Here is a 25,977-nt window from a genome sequence, read left to right as displayed (position 1 = left end):
TGTACTCAAATCACTCTTATCGGGCAGGTGCCTGCAAAACCAAAACAGCACATGCTTTTAACGATCTTGAAATCATGGGATTGGCTAGACTCAAATTTGAACCAAGTGTGTATTTTTAAATACATTAATTAAACAATCTTACCATTAATTTAATCAAAATCTTACACATTGTAACTCTTTTAAAACATATTTTTAAATACATTAATTAAACAATCTTACCATTAATTTAATCAAAATCTTACACATTGTAACTCTTTTAAATTTTAATAAGACAAAAGTTGTGTATTATTATATAAATCCGATTTTGTTAGCTTTAAATAGTTTTTTTAGTTTAACGGTTTTATTGGGTTTGATCGAATTTTAAACAAGTTAATATTTATATATAGATTGAATGAGATTATAACGGTTGAACCGATTGAATCAACTAATCCGATCTGATTTAAAAAACACTGATTAAGATTATAGTATTACTCATTTTTCAATTTTATGGGTTTTGGTAATTAGAATATTAAGAAAAGGTAGATGAAGGTGGGTGAGGAAGAAATGGCCTAATTAACTATAGATTAGTACTTGTAATCTACCAATGCTTGAGTTGGAATTTATCAAGCCAGAAAAGGATTTCAAAATCAAAGCTTCCATACGCAAACGTTTGTATATTAATTGATATAAACAAGTTGATGTATTATCGCATGATAAAAAAATTTTTAATTATAAACTCAACACATAAATTTAAGAGTATCTAAACCGTAACAAGTTTATAATTGGACAATTTAACAATAAATTTGTGTTATATGAAAAATGTTTAAGAGAAAAATAAGATAAATTTTTATTTTTTTTCAATATTATTGATTAAATAATAATTTTATTCATAAAATTAATTGATTTTATTAATTTTAATAACCTATAAATAAATATTTAAAATTTTAAAATATAATTGATGAATCTTAGAAAAAAGAGTAAACTTTGGGTTGGAAAATAATCCTTTTACCTAAGTTTTACAATTCATACTTATACATATCTTATGCCAATGTTAGTAGCCATGCAATTCATTATGAGTTATGTATTAAATTACAAGTCAAGTCAAGTCAAGTCAATTCTTCTTTCATATCTAGAATATTAATTTAATAATTTGTGCCAAAAATAACATATATTTTAAATTCCTATTATTTCAGATGAATCTACAGTAAAAAAATTTTAAATAACAGAGTTGAAAGGGGCATTTCAATTTTCAAGTGGCCAGCGAAGCGGGGTGATTGAGGTGGAGTAGCATGGAAAATAGAAAAAAGACAGAAAATTCTTTAAAAAAAGACTTTGGGAAAGCAAAAGCCAATGAAAAATCTGAAAATGAACAGAATTATTATTTTATAGAGATGCGTGTAGAAAAAAATTGAAGGGAGCAGAGTTTGTAGTTTTGTTTGTTCGTTGGGCAAGCCTGATGACTCTTCTTCTTCCTCTTTCTTCTTTGACTTCTTTTTTCTTTCCTTCTACTCATTCCCCTTTGCTTTTCTTTTTTTTAATTCATGGAGATTTGTGTCTTTCCATTTGATTTATTATTTTTTAATTATACAAAGTGACAAACTGACTAGACTTTTTTTTTTGCATAAGCCATTTAAGCTTTGGGGTGGATTTAAATAAAGCAAAATCTATAAAAGAACCTATTCGAATTTGGGTGGATGACAAAAAAAAAGAATATTTACAGAAAAATTTATATTAAAAAACCAAAAAATATATGAATTTAAGTTTTTTAATAATAAATTATAATAAAATTTGGATTTATTTGATTTAATAATTATGAAATTAATTACTAAATTTAAAATTTAATTTACTCAATATAATTGATTTTATCTTCAAAAGACAGGTTAATTCAAAAAAAATTCTTTTAAAAAAAAAATTGATGAACAATGTTTCATGAAAAAGAAGAATAATAATAAAAAAAGAATTGATAAAAAAAAGATTTAAAATATTGTTAAAAGAAATCATTAAAAAAGTTATTAAAGAGATAAATTTTAGTATTAGGATCGGTCGTACTTTAATGTTAATATTGATCATAAATCAAGTTTAAGCTCAAAAAATTGAAATTGTTTGAGTTTGGAATTTGACTCGTTAAAGTCAAACTATAATCGAAACTACTCATTATTTAATTTATATATATTCTCCAATCTAGTTATCAATATTAAGTTTGATGAACAAAAATTAACAACATAGAAAATGTCTTTATGTGGGCATTTTTTTATACATAAGTTATGTATATAGATTATATGTCATTATATGATTGAATATTGTTTTGGGGTTTAGGGTTTAGGGTTTACCCTAAACCCTAAAGACTCTTTTTCTTGGTGGGAGACTATTTGTTGAAGAAACATGCATGACAGAAAGAAAAAAAAAAAAAAGCAAGATTGAATTACAAATTTCTTGCTGGCTACAACAAAATCTACACTGAATGAAAAGCTTAAAATTGCTGTGAAATTGCAAGGCAAAATGATGAATGCGAGAGCTTGACCTTGATCTCATAATTCAAGCTGCCACATTTTGCATGATTTGTTTGTTTGGGTCCCAAGAAAAGAAAAGAAAAGAAAAGAGAAGGAAAAAACGTTTGCTTGGATTGGATACCACTAATCAAGGCAATTGTCTCTTTCAGGAAAATCAGCTGTCCACCAATAAAATATTAATAAATTATTTATGACTTTTGCGATAAAGCCAACAAGAATTTTGGAACTCCGAATAGAATAGCCCCCTCATTGTGGAATTCCTCCTACCCTTCGTCACGTCACGCGCTTCAAATTTATCAAAAATCATGTCTTGGGATTAAAGAAACAATTTCTCCATACAAATATGTCCATTTTTCTATACTGAATTTTATATATATATTTGCCCTGTGGAGAAGATTTTCGAAATTTGTTATATATCCATTTAAAAAAAAAAACTTTTTTTCACTTGGGATTATCAAGTATTTCCAAATCCACCAAATGATTATATTTGTTAGAAAAATAGTTTAAGTGATAAATAAAATAAAAAATTTATATATAAAAAAATATAAATGATTCAAATCTCTTTTGATAATATATCAAGGTCAAACTTTTAAGTTATTTGGTTCAGTAATTGTGAGATCAGTCACTGGCTTAACAATTTATTTTGTTCAGTATGATTGGTTTCGGTCTAATGTGATATTCTAACTTAGGTGAAGTTTTTTGTTAAAAAATTTTAAATTTTTTCTTACTTAATATAATTGATTTCGATTCAATGTAATGATTTATTTTTATAGTACAAAAATAAAAAAAATAACCCTTATTTCGCCGTAATCAAAACTTCAAGCATGACTATTTATATATAATATTAGATAGTATTCTCAAATATTATTTTACGTCTCAATGAAGTTCGGTGATGTTCGAGCTTAATTTGTTGATAGACGCTTGATTTAAACTTGATCTAGACAACCCAAAAGTATAAGAGAATATATTACATAATATTTTAGAAGCTTTTAGAATATTCACAACTAAATAGATGGGCAATGCTTATAGTTTTTAGTAAATAATTGAATATATAAATGATATATCATCATATGATTTAATTATTTTAAATTAAGGATAAAGAAACATTCAATTATATGATGATATATTATATAAGTATTTAATTGTATATTCAAACTGTGTGCAGATAACACTACTAATGGATTAGTAGAGAGTATTACTAAAACTCTTACAAGTAATCAACTTCTTGTAGGATTCCTACTCTTATAAAGATAGTTCTAAGGGGTCGTTTGGTTTATGGTTAATGAAAATTATCTTAATAATTTATTTTTTATTACTTACATTATTTTATTTGATTTGTTAGTAATAAAATATTACAGTAATATTTAATTACCAATGGTGATGTGACAAAGAATATATATGATAATCTGATTACCACATTTATCTTAAGTTTAATTAGATGTTATTTTATTTTTAATTTAAAATTATTTATTTATATAATAAAAAATAATATATATACTTAGTTGTGCATTTAAAACTATGTGAATGTAGTTTTATTAATTCATATGAAAATTAAAGGACCATCAAGGGCTATCATTTAGTACCAAACCCATAGAAAGTTCTTTCCAGGGCATGTCTAGCCCAGAAGTAGCATATTTGGGCCGGTCACAGTCAGGTTAATCTGTTTGCTTCTTTGCGTGTTCTTTTGTGTCATATCTATATTGGTCTTCCTAAAGAAAAATTGGAATTGATTAAATATTGTTGAACACTAAAACCCTAGCAAGGATTAAGGAGCTATGAAGCGAGCTCTGTTTTACACTCGCAATTTTCTTCTCTTCCTACCCAAATTTAACGCCAGTCATACAATTTCACTTATTCAACACGGGTCTCCAGCCCCTCCCACAGTCAGGTTTTACACACCCGAGTCTAAATCATCCAATTTCGCCCTAACCCAGAACAATAATGGCGCCAGAGACGTTGAGGACGTTAGCAACGAAGGTAAAACTGGAACTTATCCTCTGTTTGGTTGCCAAGAAAGTTGATAGAGAGGAGAAATAACAAGTTTACTTGTGGGTTTTCAATGTTTTTTATTTTAATAATCTAGAGGTGTGTTTGGGAGCTTTTAAATTGCTTTTGAACCGTTAAAAGCACGTCCTGAAGTATTTTTTTGGAAGGAAAAAAAAAAAAACTAACTTGAAGTTAGAGATGGGCGCGAATGCCTTAATCCCTATTCACTTTTCTGCAGGAAACCTTTCTTCTCCGATGCGGAGATGACAGAGAATCACTGTCCTCTCCCTCTTCATCAAGGAAAATTTCCCCATATTTTTCTCTCTTCATTTGAAAAAAAAAAAAGAATATTTATTAGGATATAAGAGTTTTGTGAATATGTAAGAGAGGGCTTAAATTGGTGAGGTGACGGGACTGGTCGGAGAGTATATATCCCTGTCTCGACTACTGGGATTTTAGTCATCTACGGTCTCTAGTCTTGTCTTTTCTGGGGAGTTCTCTACTTTATGGGGGAGACTGTACCGAAAACCAGTTTCGCGAACTGAATTGCTATCTCTATTTAAAATGGTTGATGTGTTAGTCCTTCAGTTAAAAACCATTTTTGTCAGAAGTGCTTCCTTACAAAACGTTTCCAAGGAGTCGTGTGTTCTTTTTATTCATGGCTGCTTCTCTGTTGTACTTGTTTATGAAGCTCTATGTTACCATGTATGTTGATTCATTGTGAAATTGTTCTGCAAATAGAGCTTAAAAGGAGAATAGACAAGTTCTTTGAAGGAGATGAAGAGGCAATCCCATCAATCTTTGAAGCCATATTGAGAAGGAAGTTAGCAGGAAAGCATGAAGAGAGTGATGAGAATTGATGGAAGAAATTTGACACAAAAATTCAGATGAAGCTGATGCCAAAGATGCAGAAGAAGACCCTGATTCTGAGCAAGATTGAAAAGAAGAGTTATCCAGCAATCTGTACTGTATAATCCATTATTGTTTTGTTCATTTTTATGGCCACTGACATTTTTGTTAGATTTTGATGCATACTATACTCATCTTGTTTTTAATTTATAAATGTAAAATCATTAGGAATAATATTTCATATTTATAAACATTATTCTTAATATTATTTAATTTTTATTTAATTATCAAAACCTTAATCAACCTTTTCATCGTATCAATGCCCGATTTGTATGAATTTATTCTTAAAAAAAGAGGCAAATTGACTCTGAATAATTTTGAAACAATTAAATTCATAGATAAAATTATGGTAGATATGAATCAAGTTTATTCGAGTTCAAGCTTGAGCTTAACTTGAATGGGTTTAGTTTAAAAAACTTTGAGTTTAAAAGTTTAATATTTTTCAATTTCAAACACAAGTTTTAACAATGTAAGGCTCGTAAAGCTTGCAAACCTTAAAAATTTGATATAAAACAGTGTTATTTCGATTAATATACATTAAAATGATATTGTTTTAATAATAAGTGGAACTTAAAGCTTGAATTCGAGCTTAACTCATTTGAAACGAGTCGAGTTTGAGTTTCTTTGGACCAAGTTAGATGAGTTGAAGTTTGGTTTCATAAAAATCAAATTAAATTTGAATTTGATTCGATTCAAATCCACTCTTATGGAAAATGCAATGGTAATCACTAATTTTGCTTAATAAATCAAAGCGAAAAATGAATTTTTCTTATCAAATAATTTTCAAATTATAATTAAAACCTAAATCTGATACTGTGCAATTTAAAAATGTAGAGATTTATAAAGAATTTATAATAATAATAAACCAAAAAAAAAGGAAAGCCCCTAATCCAGCCAAACAAGCCCTTAAGCTAGTGATAAAATTCACAAACCCCTTCATCTAAAACCCTAGCAAGCAACAATGAGACGAACTCTGCTGAAAAATGCTTCTCTCTTTGCTCGAAACCCTCTGCGCAGTCCAAACCCTAACCCAGCAATCTTCCCACTCGCTGCTTCGGCTCGGTGTCCACTCAGACTCTACTGGGCCGACTCAAATGACTCCTCCAATGACCAAGGCCTCCCGGCCCCTGTTGCTGAATCCACATTGGCAGCTCAAACCCAGAAGAAGGACGTATCTCTCGATGTTCCGGATGTGAGTAACAAAGGTAAAAAATTTTATATTTTGTGTTTTAAATATGTTTGTTTGGTGGGAAAATGGAGGAAAGTTAGAGACCTAGTTTTCTGGGTCTGATTTATTTTTACTGAATCCGAAACTTGTTCTGGTGAATTTTTTCACTAGGATTTATTAAAGGTTTCTGGGTTTGATTTATTTACGTATTTCTGAAATCTATTATGAAAAAACTGAAGCTTATATTGAAATAATGTTGTACTGGAGTTTTGGGTTTTAAATTAAATGTGATTTGATGAGTTCGTTGTTTGATATCAGAGCTAAAAATGCGGATTGAGAAGTATTTTAAAGGAGATGAAGAGGCATTGCCAGCTATTCTTGAAGCTATATTACAGAGGAAGTTGACAGGGAAGCACTATGAGACAGATGATGAGTTGGTGGAAGAATTGCAGATGAAACCATTAGATGATGTCAAGGACAAAGAGTTTGAATCAGATTTTGAGGAGTTGTATGAGACTGATGAGGAGATTGATGATTTGTATAATGCAAGGGATTATGTTATGAAGAAGATGGTGAAGGATGAATACTTCAACATGGATGATAAGAAGTGGGATGAGATGATTAGTGAAGCAGTTCAGCATGGGTATATGAAAGACACGAGAGAATGCGAGGCCATTCTTGAGGATATGCTTAGCTGGGACAAGCTTCTGCCAGGTACTTCTTTGTGTGACTTTCTGATTGCAATGACATCTCATATTATGTGGTTCTTGAAACAAGGTGTTTATTGTATTGTTTTTTTGTAGATCGTTAACAACTCTCAATGATTTTCTGTTGTTCAGGTTTGCTTCAAAATGTTTCTGAGAATGGTTGTGATGTTTCAGAGTGGATGTTGTGTTGCACAAGCAATTTTTTATGCAATAATGCCAATATGCTTGTTGAAAGACATATATGGGAAACAATAGAAACTTCCTGAGAGGACTATTAAAATCAATTGGACTTTTTAATAGTATTACATGCCGTGATATAGATGGAATCTGTGAAAGCCTTTCAATTAGTCTCAACCATTGCCTGGATCTCGCAGTTTAGTAATTGTTACTTCAATGGTTATCATAATCCTTGGCCATCTAAAAATGTGAGGTCTTGAAGAAAATTATGAAGTATGAACTATGGGGTTACTCTTGACTAGTATTGCTGGGGAAAGGTTAAGTAGTTAAAAATATTACAAGACAAGAAGGTAACTTAGGCTGTATCTGCAATGAAAACGTGCTATAATCTATTGTGCAAAAGATGAGATATGTGGAGGAGTCATGCTGTCATCAGAGGGAGCCAAGACATCTATGGCATGTTGTCATATTCCACATCTTTTTGTTAATAATAGTAGTGCATTGTGTCAATCAGAATGTGAATTCTGAAGAGATTGATATAATGAATTGTAGATTTCTGATGTTATTGTTAATCTCTCTGTTGTCAACATGATGGGTGTCCATTGTGAGGCCAGTCACATATGTGTACCTGAGAATAATGCCTGTTTTGAATCCCTCTTCCATCTTCTCGTGTAACCTTCAGTGATTCTAGTTGCAGCTTTTACCTCTCCTCCATATCATGCTCTTGTACTATTTTCCACCATGATCTATATATTTGTCATATCCCATTAAACTATTTTCTTTTGACAAGAAGTTTATAAGTCTAATTTTGTGATTGCATGAAAGTATTTGCTTATTTTTTTGAAAATATATTTTTGCTAAGTTTCAAATTTTTATGACATGGTAGTTGCTTAATCTACTTTGTATTTGCATTGTCTGGATTTTTCTCAAATTATAATTTTTTTGCCAGATGATATCAAGAAAAATGTGGAGGAGAAGTTCAATGAGCTGGGGGATATGTGTGAAAGGGGGGAGCTTGAACCTGAACAAGCATATGAGCTGTTTAAGAAGTTTGAGGATGAGATAGTATCTGAATACATGAAAAAGGTCGACGCAGAGGGTCCCCCACAGTTTGATTTAACTGCAGAGCCAGACACGAAGAAGGACATTGAGGACCCACCAGGGGAGGGGCCAATCCTGAGGTGGCAAACACGGGCCGTTTTTGCTCCTGGTGGTGATGCCTGGCATCCCAAAAACAGAAAAGTAAAAATGTCTGTCACTGTGAAAGAGCTCGGCCTTTCAAAACATCAATTCCGTCGGCTGAGAGAACTAGTTGGGAAAAGGTATCATCCGGGGAAAGATGAGCTTACTATCACCAGTGAGAGGTAAAGTCAATAACTCACTAACATTATCACATTTTTTCTTAAAAAGAAAATTTACATTGATAGTGTCAGTCCTTGAGAAATTAGTGAGAAAAAAAATACTTTGCTCCTGTTGCCAAGTTTTCTGGTATTGTGTTCAAATGAGTCCTTTCCTTGAGAAAGATTGGCCTGTTTTTTTATTTTTTTTTATTTTTACAATATAATACTTCACAAAATGACACTCTGCCCTACTGCAGCTTTAACAATAATGATACTTCCCAGATAAACTTGGTGGCAGCATCTTATGCATTGTGTGCAGTTGAAAATATATCTATAAAATGATATCTTTTGCAGGTTTGAACACCGAGAGGAAAACCGAAAAGATTGCCTTAGGACTCTCTTTTCCCTGATAGAGGAAGCTGGGAAAGCAAACAAGATGGCGGAGGATGCTCGAACTTCTTATGTGAAGGACAGACTCAGAGCTAATCCAGCATTTATGGAAAGGTTGCGTGTCAAGAAGATGAGGTCACAAGGATCTAACTCTGTGAATGCATGAGATTTGAATAGCAATCACATGGAGAAATAAAATTCCAGGGTTAAGGACTTCCAATTTCTGGATATGAATTTGCAGCAGGTTCTGTTTCTTGCAATTTTATGGGCATAACATCTTTCCTGTAGTTTTTGCTGGCATCGATATGCCTTTTTGCGTGCTGATATCAGTCCTGGTGGCTAATTAACCACAAAGATACATTTTTTATTAGCAGTATGCAATGTCATTATTTGTTCTTTAAGTTAAAAGGATTCTTCCATGTATATTATTCTTCAATATAGATTTTTACTAAGGCGGTGCCAAAGAGAGCAAGGGCTTGAAAAAATTATGAAGTTGCTATAGATCTGTTGTATTTTCATGGCACAGTGCCTCTTTCTGAAGTTAAGGAGTGTAGTCAAGTAACATTGTTTTTAAAATTCTTTTTGCTGTAAAAACCAACTAGAAATTGGTGCTATCGATCAAGTTCAGATTGAGAGAGAATCTTGATCCTGGAAGGGCAGTGTTAAAGATAGGGAGGGCTATCATTATGTGACATTCTGCAAGAATCTATTTGAAAACTAAACAAATGAAAGTTAAAAAGAGAAATATACAAGTGAAGAAAAGAATTCCAGCTAGCTAAGATTCTGCATAGATTTGTTTATTACAAAATAAAATGACTTGGACTAGAGTCAAGATGCCATACTTAGAAAGTATGAAAGCACTGAAAATAAAAGGTGCAGCAATACTTGGGGAATCAAGCGTGTCTCAAGCATTCTTAGACTTGTGTGCCAAGTTGTGCGAAAGTAAACAGCAAGTCTAATAATGGGGCAAAGAAGAAACTGCAAATTCATAAAGCTGACAAAAGAAACCCTCCCAGGTTCTCTAGGATGGGATTTTTCACAGGCTCATACATCGCCAAATCCAAAAATATGAAACTGTTGATAGTAGCATTATCTTTATGCAGTTTCGTTACAGTAGCAAAAAATGAAAAAAAGCAGACTTCTCCTTGAAGACCAAGTAAAGGAAAAATACCCAGATAAACATATGAAACAAAGGCCTCATACTTCTTGTACTTCTACAGAGAGAAAAATTTGCAAATGCTGTGGGAAAATTGTGGAGTTTGCTTTTAGTGCCTGTATGTTGTGCATTTGTTGCCCTCTTTCTCTCTTGTGGTGTTGCGTCAAGCTACCATGCATGGTTGGATGGCAAGTTGCGAAGCGATTAACTCATAAGGCTTGTTGTGGCTCAGATAAGATGTTTGCAACATATTCTTCATTTTCAGATATTGATTCTGATAGTTTGCCATGTAGATCACATAGTAACTGTATCAAGGAATTGGATGCTCAAAGAAAATAGGATAGAATGATGAATAGGCATAAATAGTTGCAGTGTCTAAGGCAAGCTTCTAGTTCAATTCTGAGTTTTACCAGTAGTTCTAAGTTGCAGTCTCATCAATTTTGTAACAGTTCTGCATTACATAAAATTTAATTCCTTATTTTGGTCATTGGGGTTATGATGTTTCAATAATTTTTTCATACTTTTGCAACCTAACAAACAGAATACAGCTTAGCATAAAAAGAGATAAATGCCCATTAATTATAACATATGGTTGGTTCTGTAAAAGATGGAGGAAGAATGTCTGGTTTGCTGTGGATTTTCCTACAGAAAGAAATTGGGACACATAGAGGCTTCGGATGTAAATTGTTCTCTGAAATGAGAACTTATATTTTTTAAAATCTTTTTCCAATCAATTTTCATAGTAAAAAATTGAACAATTGAAAAAGTTTCCAATATGAAAAATGGGACTTGTTAGAGATGGATTCAAGCCAAACGGGCTCTAATGAATCAAACTTAAGTTAAGGTAAACCTAATTGATAGATTCATTTTATTTATTGATTTTTCATTTCTTTATGTTCAATAACCCCCTTTCTTAAAAAAGAACATTATTTTAAAAATTAACATTATTTGAAAATTTAAAGGGTGGAATAGGGTTATAATATAAACCTGAAAATTGGAATTTTTTAAGGTTAAGTATGAAAATTGGATCATGCCAATATCACAATGTTCATTTTTTCATCTCTTTCCATGTGTTTTATAACTTCTGTCTGTGTTTCCATGCTGCATTATAAAGTGCCACTCAACCTTCTCAGTTAATTAGTTTTCTTTAATCTGAATTAAGTTTTTGAATGAGAAAAGGTGCCCCACTTTGATATAATTAAGTGCATAATTAACTGCTTTATTATAATTAGCTGACTAATGAAAAGGTGTTGAATATTTGTGTAACACGATTCATTTACTCTAATACGGGTGCTCTGTAAGGTCTAAAGAGAGGAAGATCAGTTACTACATTCATATTATATCAAAAGGTGCCCCACTTTGATATAATTAAGTGCATAATTAACTACTTTATTATAATTAGCTGACTAATGAAAAGGTGTTGAATATTTGTGTAACACGATTAATTTAATCTAACAAAATACAACAAGATTTCTCAATGAAAACTCTCTTGAGATTGAAAAAATAAAAGAGATTTTATAAAACACAACAAACTCTAATAAAGAGATATGTGAACATTTGTTAGAATTCTTCCGAATTCTATTGACTAATTATTGAAAAAGACCCATATGCTGTGGCCAGGAAATGACTAAAAAAACCCTACATCGGCAAATTACAGCACTGCCCTTGATTTAACAGTTTAAGACACACAGATCCCACACCATTAAAATATATGTTCATATAGCATTGAACAATTTGAATTGTTTGATACAGAAGAACACGAGTTCTGTATCATACTTACACATTTATCTCTACAATTACAATACCCACACAGGTATTTCTGAATGTAAAGAACAGATAACTGTTACTCACAAATAAAATTTTTCAGGTTTAATAAATTAATGTTCTTTCACTGGCCCTCTTGGAATCTTATCCAGAACCCTGGAATTAAACCTTTTGAACATTTTCTTCATTTTTCCCATCCCTTTGTCCACAAGAAAATAATCAACTTCGTTCTCATATCGATCGTACAGAAACGGCAATGTTTCCAAGCACAGTACACCTTTAGACAGAGCAAATTGTTAAATCGTGAACATTAATCAAATTCTGTAAAGTAATTAAGGTGAAATTAAATTTATACTTACCAAGATAGAGGAGATTTAGGAAACTGAAATAAGTTCCCACCACAGACAATATGTAGAGAAAACTAATTGCCCGGAGAGAACACATAAGATGTAATTAATTGTAATTAGTAATATGATTTAATTAAGTTAATTAATGACACTAATAGTAGTTAATTATGCAGATTAATATACCAGAATGAAGAGTCCTGGATCTTTTCCATAGGCAATGTTGACGAGCGTTGTTACCAGATAATTGAATCTTGTTCGGAAGGTTGACATTGCTTCTCGGAATGCCGATTCACTCAATCAATATTATTTCAGGAATGTTTGGTTGTTTCCTGAAACAATTTACACGAAAAATGTGATGTAACATTAGCAGGATAACAACACTTGGAGTTCGAATTATTACTTTTTTTTTTTGTTGAAAGACTTAAATTTTTTTCTATTAAAAGAACTAAACTTTCAAATTGAAAACACAAACATTCATTATTTATTATTGAAGATGTTGAATAAGCGCAATTAAAATTGTCAAAGGTGGTTAAAACTGAATAAAAATAACAATATAAGAGACAATTAATAAATAATGAAACCTAAGAAGGGTTGCTATAAAATTTTAGAGGTTATTTTAATATTTTTAAAAATACTAATTTTTCAACTCTAAAAGGAATTGAAAAACTAATTTTTTAAACTAATGGGGTAACTACTTATTTTTCAAACCTAAAGAGGTTAGGGACACTTTTTGCCCTCCTTAGGTTTGTCACTGCGTATTGTGCATTTTTTGGATAACAAAACTATTTATACATATTTTTTGTACATAATTTTAGTATACAGATGATATATCATAATGTAATTAAATAATTTTGAATAAAAGATAAAGTAACATTAATCACATGATGATATATCATTTATATACTCATATTGTTTACCAAAAGTACACATATATATCATTGCTCTTTTTTGGAAGCATAGTGATTAATTCCATATCTTTAATAAAAAAATAGGGAAAGTTTAGTAACTTAAATAGAAAAATCTGAAAGTTTTAATATTTCAATATAATTAAAAAAAAGGTTCCGTTCTTTTAATAGAAAAACGTGATTTTTGGATACTTTCAAATGTTGTTACCTGATAGTAATATTATTGAATTGCATTAAGTTTATCTAAGAAAGAAAGATATACCATTTAAAAAATTCAGCAGCCCTGCACCATATGAAGGCCACAAGCATTGCTGTGATAGAAATGTGACACAGAAGAGTCACAAAATTGTACTCAAAAACCTCAAAAAGAAACCATATCACTGTCATCCCTATCAACGGCAAGGCTGATACTGTTTTGTTTTTCCATAACAAGATGTCCGCAACTAAGAATTTATTTGAGCAAAATTATTTATCACCATGTTGTCATGAATGTTGCGATTTCAAAATGAATAAAAATGTATATATAAACGGCAAGGCTGATACTGTTTTGTTTTTCCATAACAAGATGTCCGCAACTAAGAATTTATTTCAGGAAAATTATTTATCACCATGTTGTCATGAATGTTGCGATTTCAAAATGAATAAAAATGTATATATATCATACCTTTTCCTCCTCCAAGAACGGCATGTACTGGCCTTTGTCCCCCAAAAAGCCTTACTGGCCGCTGTCCGGTTCTTGATACCTGTGCAGTTTCGTTTTCAGAGTCTGACGATGATGAATAAATCGGCATTGTTGTTTAAATTGGTGTATGTGCTGATGATATTTGTTCATTTGCACCTGTTTGAGTATATGGAGAAGAAGAGTCCTAGGAATGTTGGAAGAATTAAGCAAGTGCAATGTAGAATTAAGGAATGGCTTTGGCTTAGTTTTGAAGGTTGCTAATGCTTTGCATTCCTGCCATTACAAAAAGTTTCCTTTCTTATGATGAATGCTTTTGAAATATTGGCCAACAGTTGCACAATTCTTTTGGAATAATATTAAAATTAAAATTCCCTAGATATTTTGGTCTACAATCATTGAATCAGTAAGTTAAAAGTTCAATCTTAATATATCATCAGAGAAAACTTAAATTCATGTTTTCTTATACATATAATTTCCTTTTTAACTATTCAAGCTACTTTGAGGGCAATAATCCCTCTGTTTTATATTTTTTTACTTATATTTATATGATGAGTTTCAATTCCTAAGTTTCTTTTTAGGTTGTTGAGGCCTAATGATAATAATAGTAATAAAAATAACAACTTAATTATTGTGCAGGTTAACCTTACCCCTTGACAATTGTACCATAAACAACACATATTTGTCATATGACAAGTATTTGTTGAGCACCTAGTATCCCATCAATTTGACACACCACAGTGAATGTGTAAACAACTTGAGTCAAATGTGAATATAAATTATTGATTGTGCCTTCTCTTTATCTCACACTCATTCTTCCTATGTTAAACCAAATTTGGTCTCAATTGATTTCTTAGTCATCGTCGATGTCTCCCTTGTTATTGTTGGTGACTGTCTTGTCATCTCTCTCCTTTGTCGATTTTTCTTTACACCATTTTCCCCATGGTCGATTCGATTACTTTTGGTCTTGATCTATGGTAATTATATGTTTTAAAGGGTTTAAGTGATAAATGTTTGATGTTTGGATTCAAATCAAGCCAAATTTGAGCTTGATTGAGTATGAGTTTAACTCAAGTTTAGCTATAATATCGAGCCAAGTTCGATATTGTAGTTAAGTCAAATTAGACTAGATTAATTCTTCTTTCTTTCACACTTAATTAGACTAGGTTACTTGACTTTTGGTATTTTCCCCTTATGTTTCAATCAAATTTGTAGCTACAACAACTTAGCAAATGAAGCTAGGCCCTACCCTTGATTATTGTTGGAAGGAGGATGTGTGTGGGTCCTTGTCTGTCCTTGAACTACCTCTGTTCTCAGTGTTCCTGATGAAAAAATTGTGTAAAGAGGTGAGAACGTTTGTGGGTCCTTATCTATCCTTGATCTGCATCTTTTCTTAGTCTTCCTAATGAAAAAATTGTGTAAAAACGTGAGAACGTCCATAGGTCCTTGTTTATCCATGACTTGCGTCTTTTCTTAGTCTTCCTAATGAAGAAATATTGTAAAGACGTGAGAACATTTGAGGGTCCTTATCTATTCTTGAGCTGCCTCTGTTTTCAGTCTTCCTATAGAAAAATTGTGTGAACACATGAGAAAAAGGGAAGAAGTTGCAGAAATTTATGCAATAAATGAAAGTGAAACGTAAGTATGCAGTCCACTGGCATAATATTGTTCCCTTTGACAGAGTCATATATAAGTTCTTGTCCCTCTTTTTTCTCCTACTTCATACTCCTACCTCACAACTACATGGGGTATATCTTGTGCATCAATTTGTTTTTGCATTACTGTTTCATGGCTACCTTCGCTATGACAGCCAAGAATATAACAACCGATCAATCTGCTCTTTTTCAATTCAAAGCACATATCACTTCCGATCCTTACGGTGTACTGGCATATAACTGGTCCATTTCTAATCCAATTTGCAGCTGGGTTGGTATTTCCTGTGGTGCTCGCCATGAAAGAGTCACTGCCTTGAACCTTTCATTCATGGATCTCGGTGGCAACATCTCTCCACACCTGGGCAATCTCTCATTCCTGGTGAATCTTGATCTTAGTTACAACAATTTCCATGGCCATCTTCCGAATGAACTGGGGCAATTACGCCGACTGAGAGTCTTTTCTGTCGGTAACAATAGAATAAGTGGAGGCATTCCGGGATTTATCGGTCTCTTATCCAAACTCCAAAACCTTCAACTTGAATTTAATAATTTCTCAGGTACCATCCCAGATGCTCTCTACAATGTAACTACGCTAGAGGCCTTGTGGTCATACGACAATAAAATCCAAGGAAGCATTTCACCAAAGATTGCGAAGCTCACCAGGCTGAAAATTTTCGATATGGCAAATAACTTTCTCTCGGGCTCCATACCTTGGAGCAGCATCTACAACAGTTCGTCACTACAAACGTTTTATTTAGACGGCAATTCTTTGTCTGGCAGTCTGCCAGATGATCTCTGTAATTGCCTTCCAAAACTTGAATGGCTATTTCTACATTTGAATAGACTTTTTGGCCAGCTTCCAAGAAGTTTAGGCAACCGCAGCGAGGCTAATATTTATTCATTTGCGCGCAATAAATTCACAGGGCTCATACCACAAAATATTGGAAATTCGAGTAAGATTACGGGGTTGGCTTTTAGTGGTAACAACTTAGAAGGTATGATTTCACCATATTTTATCAGCATAATTTACTTTTAACAGGCATGTGTATTCATTATTAATAAAACCATGTGGATATATTTTTTAGTATACATATGTTGCGTTATGATTCTCATCCTGACATAATTTGGCTGTCAATAAGGCTTTAAAATCTGATCTCCATGTTTATATTATTTAATCTCTAATAACTATATGTTTTTGCAAATTGTTGTCCTTGAGCAGGTGACATTCCACAAGGGATCGGCAAGTTGAAGAATCTACGGATTTTATCTATTGCTTACAATAATTTAGCAGGTATAATCCCTTCCGAAATTCAATAAATCTTAAGCAATAAAACTATGTGTAAACACTTTTGAGTATACAATTAGGTATAAAGATGATCTATCACCGTATGATTCGGTGATTTTAAATGAAAGATAAAGTAACACGTAATCACATGATGACACATTATGTGTGATATAATTGTGTATTTAAAAGTGTGTATACATAACACATGGTGATATATCATCTCAACTTCCTTTCATTCTTTATACATCAATAATAAATTAATTGAGTTAATTAATCTAGTTGAAGTATATTTAAAACAAGGATCCATGTTATTTGTATACACTTTTAATACATAATTTTGGTACATAAATATAGTTTAAGATGCTAAAGCAACACTACTACATGTACCGTATGGTACTAAAAGTAAAATGTGAATATTACCTGAAGAGGTCAAAATTTGGTGCTAAAAATAGTTGTGAATATTACCTGATGAAGACAAGATTGTCTACTAACTCTGCATCTTTGTAAAAAAAAAATTACCAATGTTTAATCCTAAGAGAAATTGTTTGTTTTATAAACCTAAAAGAGAAATAGATAATATTTTATTATTTTTAATATATTACTATTAAATAACAATTTTATGAGTGAAACTTAAGGTTCAAGTAGGTGTTTGGATTTTCAATACTTAATTAGTATCAGTGTAGAAATGCAACAAACTTTGGGTGGGAATAAGTCCTTTGACCTATTATATACTTTAAACCTAATTGAACAATGTTATGTATACATATTTTTTATACATAATATGAATACACAAATGATATAACATCATGTGATTGAATGTTAATTTATCCTTAATTATTTAAAATCACCTAATGACTTGATGATATATTAATTGTGTATTAAAATTATATAAAAAAAAAAAAAAACGTATAGCCTTATTGAAACTGAGTTTACTTCTATCCAACATTGAACCACGATACTATGCTTTATAAAAAAATTTATGTTTCATTTTTATAACATTATGGTGCATGATATGATATATGTTACCACATTTATGTTATTATTTCAGAAATATGAGTTTTTTTATATGTAATATTATACGTTAATATTTTAAATACATATATCATATAATTAATAATAATATATATCAAATATATATATATATATTTAAAATAAATAAATATAATTTTATTATATTCGGATAGAATGATACAAAATTAAGCTAAATGAATCCTAAGAACTGGGGGTACGTGGCCTTCATTTTCTAATGCAGTCCCACTTGCTTTATTGTTTGATGTAAAAAATAATGGTAAAAAAAGATTGTAAAAAAAGAAAAAAATAGCCATTCTTTAACTTTTATCCTGTTGGAATCACATACCAATGTTTGAAATTTTAATGTATTTACACGTTTTTGTTTCTTATATTTTTTTTTAGAAAATATGTTTCAATGTTTCCATTTTGGCAGGCAAAATTCCAGAGGAGTTAGGCAATTTGCAAAATCTACAAAGTCTACATCTAAGTTTCAATAGCTTAAGTGGTGTAATTCCAGTCTCAATCTTCAATGTTTCAACCATAATAAATATTAGTCTAGTTGGGAATAACCTTTCAGGCTATCTACCATCAACCATTGGCCAGGGGGTTCCCAACTTGAAAATTCTTTTCATAGGGTTAAATGAACTTACTGGAACAATCCCCACCTCCATTACCAATGCTTCCAAGCTCACTCTGCTAGATCTAGACCGCAACTCATTTTATGGGCTTGTTCCGAATACATTTGGCAACTTGAAATACCTCAAATTGCTTAACCTTGGGTCCAATAACTTCACCACTGAATCACCTTCTGCTAAATGGAGCTTTCTGTCTTCTTTGACAAATTGCAGGAAACTAAAGATTCTATTATTGAATCAGAATCCACTGTATGGTGTCATACCACTTTCAATCGGCAATTTATCTGCAAATCTTGAGGAATTTGATGCAAGTAATTGCAAGATCAGGGGCAGCATTCCTACGGAGGTGGGTAACTTGCATAGCTTGATAACGTTAGATCTTTCGGAAAATGATTTGAACGGATTTATTCCAACATCGATGGGGAATTTGCGGAATCTCCAAGGTCTGTGGCTAAATAAAAATAATTTTTTGGGATTCATTCCTTACGAGCTTTGCCAATTACACATGTTAAATAAACTGTTGTTGAATGATAATATGCTCTCTGGGGCAATACCAACATGTTTGGCGAATTTGACTTCTCTGAGAGATCTGCAATTAGGCTTTAACAAATTTAACTCTAGCATACCCCCATCCTTATGGACTCTTCAGTATATCTTGCAGGTAAACTTATCTTTGAATTCATTGAGTGGTTTTTTATCTCCAGGCATACAGAGTTTGAAAGTCTTGAGAGATTTAGATTTGTCAAAAAATCTCTTGTCAGGAAACATTCCCACCACCCTTGGGGGCCTTCAAGCTCTTGAAACTCTATCTTTGGCAGATAATAGATTTGAAGGTGCCATCCCCAACACATTTGGGGCATTGATAAGCTTGGTATCATTGGATCTCTCAAACAATAGTCTTTTAGGTGAAATTCCCAAATCATTGGAGGCGCTCACCTATCTCAAAAACTTCAATGTCTCTATAAATAATTTACAAGGGGAAATTCCTAGCAATGGTCCTTTGAAAACATTTTCTGCTCAATCCTTTTTGTTAAATCATGCATTGTGCGGTTTGCCTAGGCAAGGGGTTCTTCTTTGCAAGGCTGACATGACCAAACGATCAAAAGTACTGGTAATGAAATACATTTTGCTTTCAGTTCTGTCAATTTTAATAGCAGTGATTGTAACCTTTTTCTTCATAAGATGTCATTATAAAAGAAAACGTTCTCTAGTTGATCGAGTCGATTTGTTACCTTTGGCAACATGGAGAAGAACATCATATCTAGAAATTCAACAAGCCACTGATGGTTTCAGTGAGTGCAACTTGCTTGGTATAGGTAGCTTCGGCTCAGTATTCAAAGGGATGATTTCAAATGGAACTATAGTTGCAATAAAGGTCTTTCATTTGCAAGTAGAGAGAGTACTTAAAAGCTTCGATTCTGAATGTGAAGTATTGCGCAACATTCGTTATCGGAATCTCATAAAAGTCTTGAGCAGCTGCTGTAATACTGATTTCAAGGCCTTGATACTTGAATTCATGCCCAATGGTAGTCTTGAGAAGTGGTTGTATTCTCACAACTATTTTCTGGATATGCTACGAAGGTTGAACATAATGATAGATGTTGCATCGGCTCTTGAATATCTCCACCATGATTATTCAACACTAGTCATCCATTGTGATTTGAAGCCTCAGAACATCTTATTAGATGAAGATATGGTTGCCCATGTGAGTGATTTCAGCATTGCCAAACTCTTAGATGAAGGAGATTCAAAGACACAAACCCTTACACTAGCGACTCTAGGGTATATGGCACCAGGTGATGTTTCAATTCTAAATCTTAAATGGAATATTATTTATTTGTTATGATGAATTTAACGTAAATTTGCAGAGTATGGATCAATGGGAATTGTGTCCACAAGGGGAGATGTCTACAGTTTTGGGATTTTATTGATGGAAACGTTTACAAGAAAAAAGCCCACCGATGAGATTTTCTCTGGCGAGATGAGTTTAAAGAGCTTGGTGGAGGCATCACTGCCTGATGCAATAACTGAAGTTGTGGATGGTAATTTGCTAAGAGAGAAAGATGGTTTTGCCACCAAAGTGAATTGCATGTTAAACATCATGAATTTGGCTTTGAATTGTTGCATGGAGTCACCCGAACAGAGGATTAATATGAAAGATGTCTTGGCAAAATTGAAGAAGATCAAATTGCAGTTTCAACAAGATGTGGGAGGTGCCTAAATAAATGGTGTTGTGATGTATGTTATTTATCTTCTTAGTTTGTTGTTTATGATCTTTCTAGTTGGTGATTATCTATCTAGTTAAACTTTGAATAATGGATTTTGAGCTCCCTTCAATTTTAACTTTGAATAATGGATTCCGCAAATTATCACTTAAACAAAAAATACGGAAGAAGACTTTATCTTTTTTATTTAAACAACACCGATGATGACATAAGAACAACATACATATAATCCCTTATTGTTAAATCTACTAAAGCTATGCCATAACATAAATGAATAATAAAAATAAACCTTAAACCCTACATAATCATATTATTTATATTCTCGTTAAAACTAAACAAAATTATACTTTTCATAATGGATTTTTGAATTTCTTATTAAAAAACTTATAAACCTATCATTATTTGTTTTATAGGTTTATAAAAAAACTAGGAATGAATACGAATTGAACTGAATTTGAGCACCCCATGACTCAAGTTTAATAGCTTGAATAAAAAATAGTCTAGATTGAGTTCGTCGAGCTAAAATTAAAGTTGACTTGAGTTCAATTCAAATAAAAATTAGTTTGAGTTAAATTCATAATTTGAGTTGATGGATCAAGTTTGTAACTTATTTATAAACGATGTTGTTTTACCTAAATAATCAATAAAATAATATTGTTTTGTAAACAAGTTGCAAACTTGAAGAATCTAAGCCATGAATTTAAATCACCGATTTGTGTAATAAATTATAACTGAATGCAAACTATAAATCCAAATTATAAATTCAAATAGAAGTCTAGTAATGCGTTGGACATCCTATAACTTAAATTTAACTCAGTTTCAAAACTTCTTATCTAAATTTGGCTTGAATTAAAACTAAACAAATTTGATCTTAGTCTAACCAAACCGAGTCGGCTTTTGAGACTTAACCAACTTGGTTTGGATCCATTTCAACAAAAAATATCCAAACTATAAAACCGACCCAAATATTTTTATCAAAATTAAATAATATTTAATAGAAAATAAAATTTAATACTCCAATTCTCTGGAACTTGTCAAAATCCCTAACCTACGGAACTTGTCAAATGTTGGCTTCTTCTGTTCATGAGTCCGGCGTCGAAAGTCGTCCCCTCTCTGGCGTCTCAAATTTCTCCTGTCCAACATCTCAAATGTCTCCTCTCCGGCGCCCAAAATCTCGGCGAACTCTCTAGAACTCATCTTCGAATTGTTAGTGCATCGAACTGTTTGTCTTCATCATTGCATTGACAATGGTCCACACGAACTCTTCTTCTCTCCGGCGTCTCTTGTATCTTGTGTTCTTCTTCGACTCTTTTATGATTTTCCATTTTTCAATTTATACTGAAGTTATTTCATTATTGTCAATAGAAGTTATTTTGCTTGAATGAAAAGCACTGGAGTGTTTACATCTTAAACTTCCTCAAATTAGTTGATAAAAAACCTTTTTTTTCGCTAGAGTGGTGTTGCTGCTCCTGTTGTAGTTCCTCATTGTGTTTTTGCTTAGAAGGGAATGGTTTGTTGCTGCTGGGTTGGCTTCTCCCGGCCTTGAGTTTTTCAGTGTCTATAACATTCTTTTTGTAGTGTGTTTGTTTTTGTAAGTTGCTTTCTCTGTATTTTTTTTGGCTTGGTGTTCCATTTATTGTGTCTTAGTTGATGGACAAGATACTGCAGGTGAATTTTGTCGATAGCTTTTTGTTTTTTTTCCCATTGTTATTAACAACACAATCTTTGATTTGAATCCTATGTGATCATAATGTTTAATTATACGCCATTGTCTTGAGTTTACTTGACTTGGGTAATATCATTTCACTAGTTTGTTACTTGCATTGATCGCTCAATATTCATTAATATTACTACTTAGATTAATCTAGTTAATTATGTCAGGCTTAATTTGTACGTATACATGAATTTCAAGTGATTAGTTTTTAATGTTGTATTCATTTTAGGCTAGTGTTAGAGAATGTCTGTCGAGTTCATTAGAGGAGGACATTATTCCATCACTGTCTATTGCTAGGAGTAATTGGCTGGAGCTACTGTCAATATTACATTGAGTATGTTAAAATGGCGTAATGGCTTATGAATGCAAGATACACTTGACTTACAAGCCTGCCAATTGCATCTAATCTTTTGGCATTGTTCATGCCATCAATAAGCTTCGTAATGATCTACCAGGTTTGAACTTAGCTGTATCCCTTTGTGCACCAGTTCAATAGTTTGTAGCCAGATAATGCCTGCAGCTTGAGCTTTTCCTCTGGAAAAACTTGTGAATGCACTTCATGTATATCAAAAGAATAGGTAGCTACTGATTCGCAGTGTTTTTTGAAAATTAATTTGCAATTCTCTCTTTGTGACTCTCCCCCTCTCTTTTTGTGAAATATTTCAGATTTTAACTCATTTTTTAATCTTAAACTTTCAGTCAGCAAAAAATGTTTATTGAGTACATCATGGTAGATAAGGTGAATAATGAAGAGCCATATGCTCACCAGCTTGGCAAACTGCTAGAGACATCTCAAGTGGTAAGCTCTTAAATTTTAAAGTTGGAGCATGGGGAATAATTTTGTTAATTTGTCCTTGTAACAGCCTTTCTTAAATCTGTGCTAATCTATGGACAAACTTCATTGGTGAATTTGGAAGGCCCAGCAATATCCTTGTATTTCTTGGGAAAGTTGTTTCAGTGGTATTTCATTTTCTTCCAATAACCTTTTTGGTTTGATTCTTTTCATATGTACTAGCTATAGTTTGAGTTTGTTTGTGCTCAGGGTGAATGTATTTTTTTAATCGCTTCCATGGAGGTTGAATTCTGTGGTAATGTTTGTTTGCTGCTTCTTGCAGTAGATTGGTGAAAGTTGAATTGTAATGGTCTGTCAAGCCAAGGCCTGGTTTTGTGCATCTGATCTAGGATTTCCTTTGCCTTTTACTAGTGAATTAGAAAACTGGGATGTTTCTTAATACTTGTAATGTTAATCTCCTGCTAGGTAACAATTGATGTTGCAAGTCCAGAAGCAGGTGTGATTAAAGAGGTAATGCTAAAATGTCTATTCTTTGTACTTTTTTAGCTTTTTGCACAATGGTTACTTTTTCCCCCATCTCTGCTGTGATTAGGTTTATTAATATTGATGCTAGCTTGTGTGTTTTAATTTCTTGCAGCTTGTAGCCAAGGGAGAAACTGTGGAACCAGGTTTCAAAATTGCTATCATTTCAAAGTCTGGTGAAGGTGTAGCTCATGTAGCTTCCTTGGAGAAAATACCAGAGAGGGCTGCTCCTAACCCATCTCTTGCTGAAAAAATAGAAGAGGAGAAGCCAAAACCTAAAGTTGAAACAGCAACTGTCTTGGATAAGCAGCCTAAAGCACTCTCTCTGCCACCTCATATATATATTACTTAGATATTATGATTTTCTTTTTTCTCATTTTGTACATCTGGTGTGCATGTCTTCTTGCCAACAAATGTAGAAGGCTGTCTTAATTTTTATATTCATGCAAACATATTACCCTTGTTTTTCTAATCCACCACCACCTTTTAATTAGATATATCACTTACCTCGTGCTTCTACTGCTATATAAATTCATCTATGTCTCTTGCAATTTCTAGATGATTTCTTTTATTATGCTTTTAATCTTTTTTCCAAATTAAAACAAAGAGAAGCTCTCCATACGTCCATGTATTCCCTGTTTTTTAAGCTCTGTTGTCTTGCACAGGGGATGGCATCTTGTTAGGAGTGTTTCTGCAACATCAATTGCAATGGTTTGTAATTCAGGCTGAAAGGTTCTATTATTTTTTTCTTTGGTTAAAAAGAAAAAAGAAAAAAATAGAAACTCTCAGTTGAAATAGTTCAATAGCCCTTAAATTTGGTGGAACATTATTCAGTTGCAGCTCTGCAAATAGTTTCCTTGCATATTGATCTTTACATGTAAGAAAAAGACTTATTCACAATGTGTTATGAGCAGGGCTGGATTCGAGCTTGAGCTAGAGTTCGGCTCAGTTTGTATATAGTAGAACTCAAACTCGTGGAAACTAAGTTCGAACTAGGTTCAAATTCAGTTTGACTCGTTTCAAGTTCGAGCTTTTAACTAGCTTGTTATTAAAACGATGTTGTTTTAATACATATTGGTTAAAACGATGTCGTTGTGTATCAAAATTTTTAGTTCACAAATTTCTTTTATTTATAGTATCATAAATTTATAATATTTTTTATTCTTTTGATATTACATAGTTTCTAAATTAGATGAATCCCCTTACAAAGGCTAAACTGCAGGAGAGTGGAGCAAAAATTTTCTCATTTAAAAAAAAAAAAAAGCTCAAATAGGTGAAGTTTGCAATAATATGTGGCTCCAAAACTTTCTCATTTGGGAACACAAAATCCAAATTAATTAGTCATCACATGCTTTTGTTACGAAAGAAAAACAAAAGCAAGAAAAATAAAATATATTAAGTCAGATCTAAGATTCAACACAGTGGAATGGTGGTGGTGATAGAAACCTTGAATAAGAATAGTTTAGTTTTTTTGTTTTATTGGCGCATTCAAATGTTGCTTTTTTGAAATTAAACTGTAATCACGCAAAAGACTAAGATTAATAATGCATTAGTACAAGTCTTTTCACTATCTTTGCAACAGTACTTTTTGAATTTTACTCAATAAATTTCATTCAATTTCAGGATAATTTATTAGCTTTTTCTTTTTCAACTAGAGTTTAGAAAAATAGTCATCTTGGAATTTGTATCAAAAGAAATAGATCTGATCTTTTGAAAATAAAAAATATAATACATTTACATTTATAATCTGAAATTCTAATATTTTACCTTCATAGAATTTGGATTGAATTATGTATCTTCATCTTAAGTATGTCATCTTACTAATCAAAATATATACATCTAGGATTATATGGATTCAAATTGAGTTTGAATAATAGTCAACTCAAATTCAATTTGAATCCAAAATGATCAACTCCATATTAATCTTAGCTTATTCAAATTGCTAGAGAAGAAGCATAATCGTCAAAGAAGAAGAATAATCATTAAAGAAAAAAAAAATCATTGGAAAAGAAAAAAATTATTGATGAGCCGGTTTTAATTACAATTTGATTCTATTAAAATCATTTACCTCAAAATATATATTATTTAACAAAATTAATTTTTATATATAAATATAATTT

At 32.0% G+C, this 25,977-nt stretch overlaps 6 protein-coding genes across 9 annotated transcripts; 5 read left to right on the top strand and 1 right to left on the bottom strand.

The window, feature by feature from the left end:
* The first annotated feature begins 4,195 nt into the window (after window positions 1-4,195).
* On the top strand, window positions 4,196-5,495 carry LOC123203940. Its single transcript, XM_044620438.1, has 2 exons — window positions 4,196-4,466; window positions 5,217-5,495. Exons 1-2 carry the CDS (start codon window positions 4,265-4,267, stop codon window positions 5,333-5,335), a joined length of 321 nt encoding a protein of 106 aa, XP_044476373.1. The 5' UTR covers window positions 4,196-4,264; the 3' UTR covers window positions 5,336-5,495.
* Window positions 5,496-6,287: 792 nt separating this feature from the next.
* On the top strand, window positions 6,288-9,589 carry LOC123203935. 2 transcript variants are annotated; one of them, XM_044620423.1, is made up of 4 exons: window positions 6,288-6,589; window positions 6,871-7,266; window positions 8,386-8,800; window positions 9,131-9,589. In XM_044620423.1, the coding sequence occupies exons 1-4, from the start codon at window positions 6,346-6,348 to the stop codon at window positions 9,330-9,332; spliced, it is 1,257 nt and encodes a 418-aa protein (XP_044476358.1). In that variant the 5' UTR covers window positions 6,288-6,345; the 3' UTR covers window positions 9,333-9,589. The 2 variants fall into 2 exon arrangements, with proteins under 2 accessions (XP_044476358.1, XP_044476359.1); XM_044620424.1 differs by having other exon boundaries at window positions 6,438-6,576.
* A 2,439-nt stretch (window positions 9,590-12,028) lies between these two features.
* On the bottom strand, window positions 12,029-14,129 carry LOC123203936 (reticulon-like protein B9). The gene is given in 6 exon segments (XM_044620425.1): window positions 12,029-12,363; window positions 12,446-12,513; window positions 12,615-12,733; window positions 12,735-12,762; window positions 13,601-13,781; window positions 14,003-14,129. Coding segments are annotated over 6 exon segments (687 nt in total). The 3' UTR covers window positions 12,029-12,199.
* Window positions 14,130-15,760: 1,631 nt separating this feature from the next.
* On the top strand, window positions 15,761-19,466 carry LOC123204347 (receptor kinase-like protein Xa21). The gene is made up of 5 exons (XM_044620950.1): window positions 15,761-16,667; window positions 16,892-16,963; window positions 18,402-19,046; window positions 19,203-19,264; window positions 19,365-19,466. Exons 1-5 carry the CDS (start codon window positions 15,761-15,763, stop codon window positions 19,464-19,466), a joined length of 1,788 nt encoding a protein of 595 aa, XP_044476885.1.
* A 6-nt stretch (window positions 19,467-19,472) lies between these two features.
* Window positions 19,473-20,824, top strand: LOC123204346 (receptor kinase-like protein Xa21). The gene is made up of 2 exons (XM_044620949.1): window positions 19,473-20,404; window positions 20,663-20,824. The coding sequence occupies exons 1-2, from the start codon at window positions 19,691-19,693 to the stop codon at window positions 20,822-20,824; spliced, it is 876 nt and encodes a 291-aa protein (XP_044476884.1). The 5' UTR covers window positions 19,473-19,690.
* A 2,089-nt stretch (window positions 20,825-22,913) lies between these two features.
* On the top strand, window positions 22,914-24,354 carry LOC123203939 (dihydrolipoyllysine-residue succinyltransferase component of 2-oxoglutarate dehydrogenase complex 1, mitochondrial-like). Of its 3 annotated transcripts, none has more exons than XR_006499400.1 (5): window positions 22,914-23,120; window positions 23,242-23,341; window positions 23,406-23,502; window positions 23,801-23,845; window positions 23,973-24,354. XR_006499400.1 is itself a non-coding variant. In XM_044620437.1 (4 exons), the coding sequence occupies exons 2-4, from the start codon at window positions 23,252-23,254 to the stop codon at window positions 24,207-24,209; spliced, it is 372 nt and encodes a 123-aa protein (XP_044476372.1). In that variant the 5' UTR covers window positions 22,914-23,120; window positions 23,242-23,251; the 3' UTR covers window positions 24,210-24,354. The 3 variants fall into 3 exon arrangements, 1 of the variants encoding a protein (XP_044476372.1); XR_006499399.1 differs by having other exon boundaries at window positions 23,658-23,845; XM_044620437.1 differs by lacking the exon at window positions 23,406-23,502.
* Window positions 24,355-25,977: the final 1,623 nt, after the last annotated feature.

This window comes from Mangifera indica, chromosome 20 (assembly GCF_011075055.1).
Source record: "Mangifera indica cultivar Alphonso chromosome 20, CATAS_Mindica_2.1, whole genome shotgun sequence".
NCBI lineage: Eukaryota > Viridiplantae > Streptophyta > Magnoliopsida > Sapindales > Anacardiaceae > Mangifera > Mangifera indica.
The sequence above is the reverse complement of the archived record's forward strand: the minus strand, read 5'-3'. Positions and strand labels throughout refer to the sequence as shown.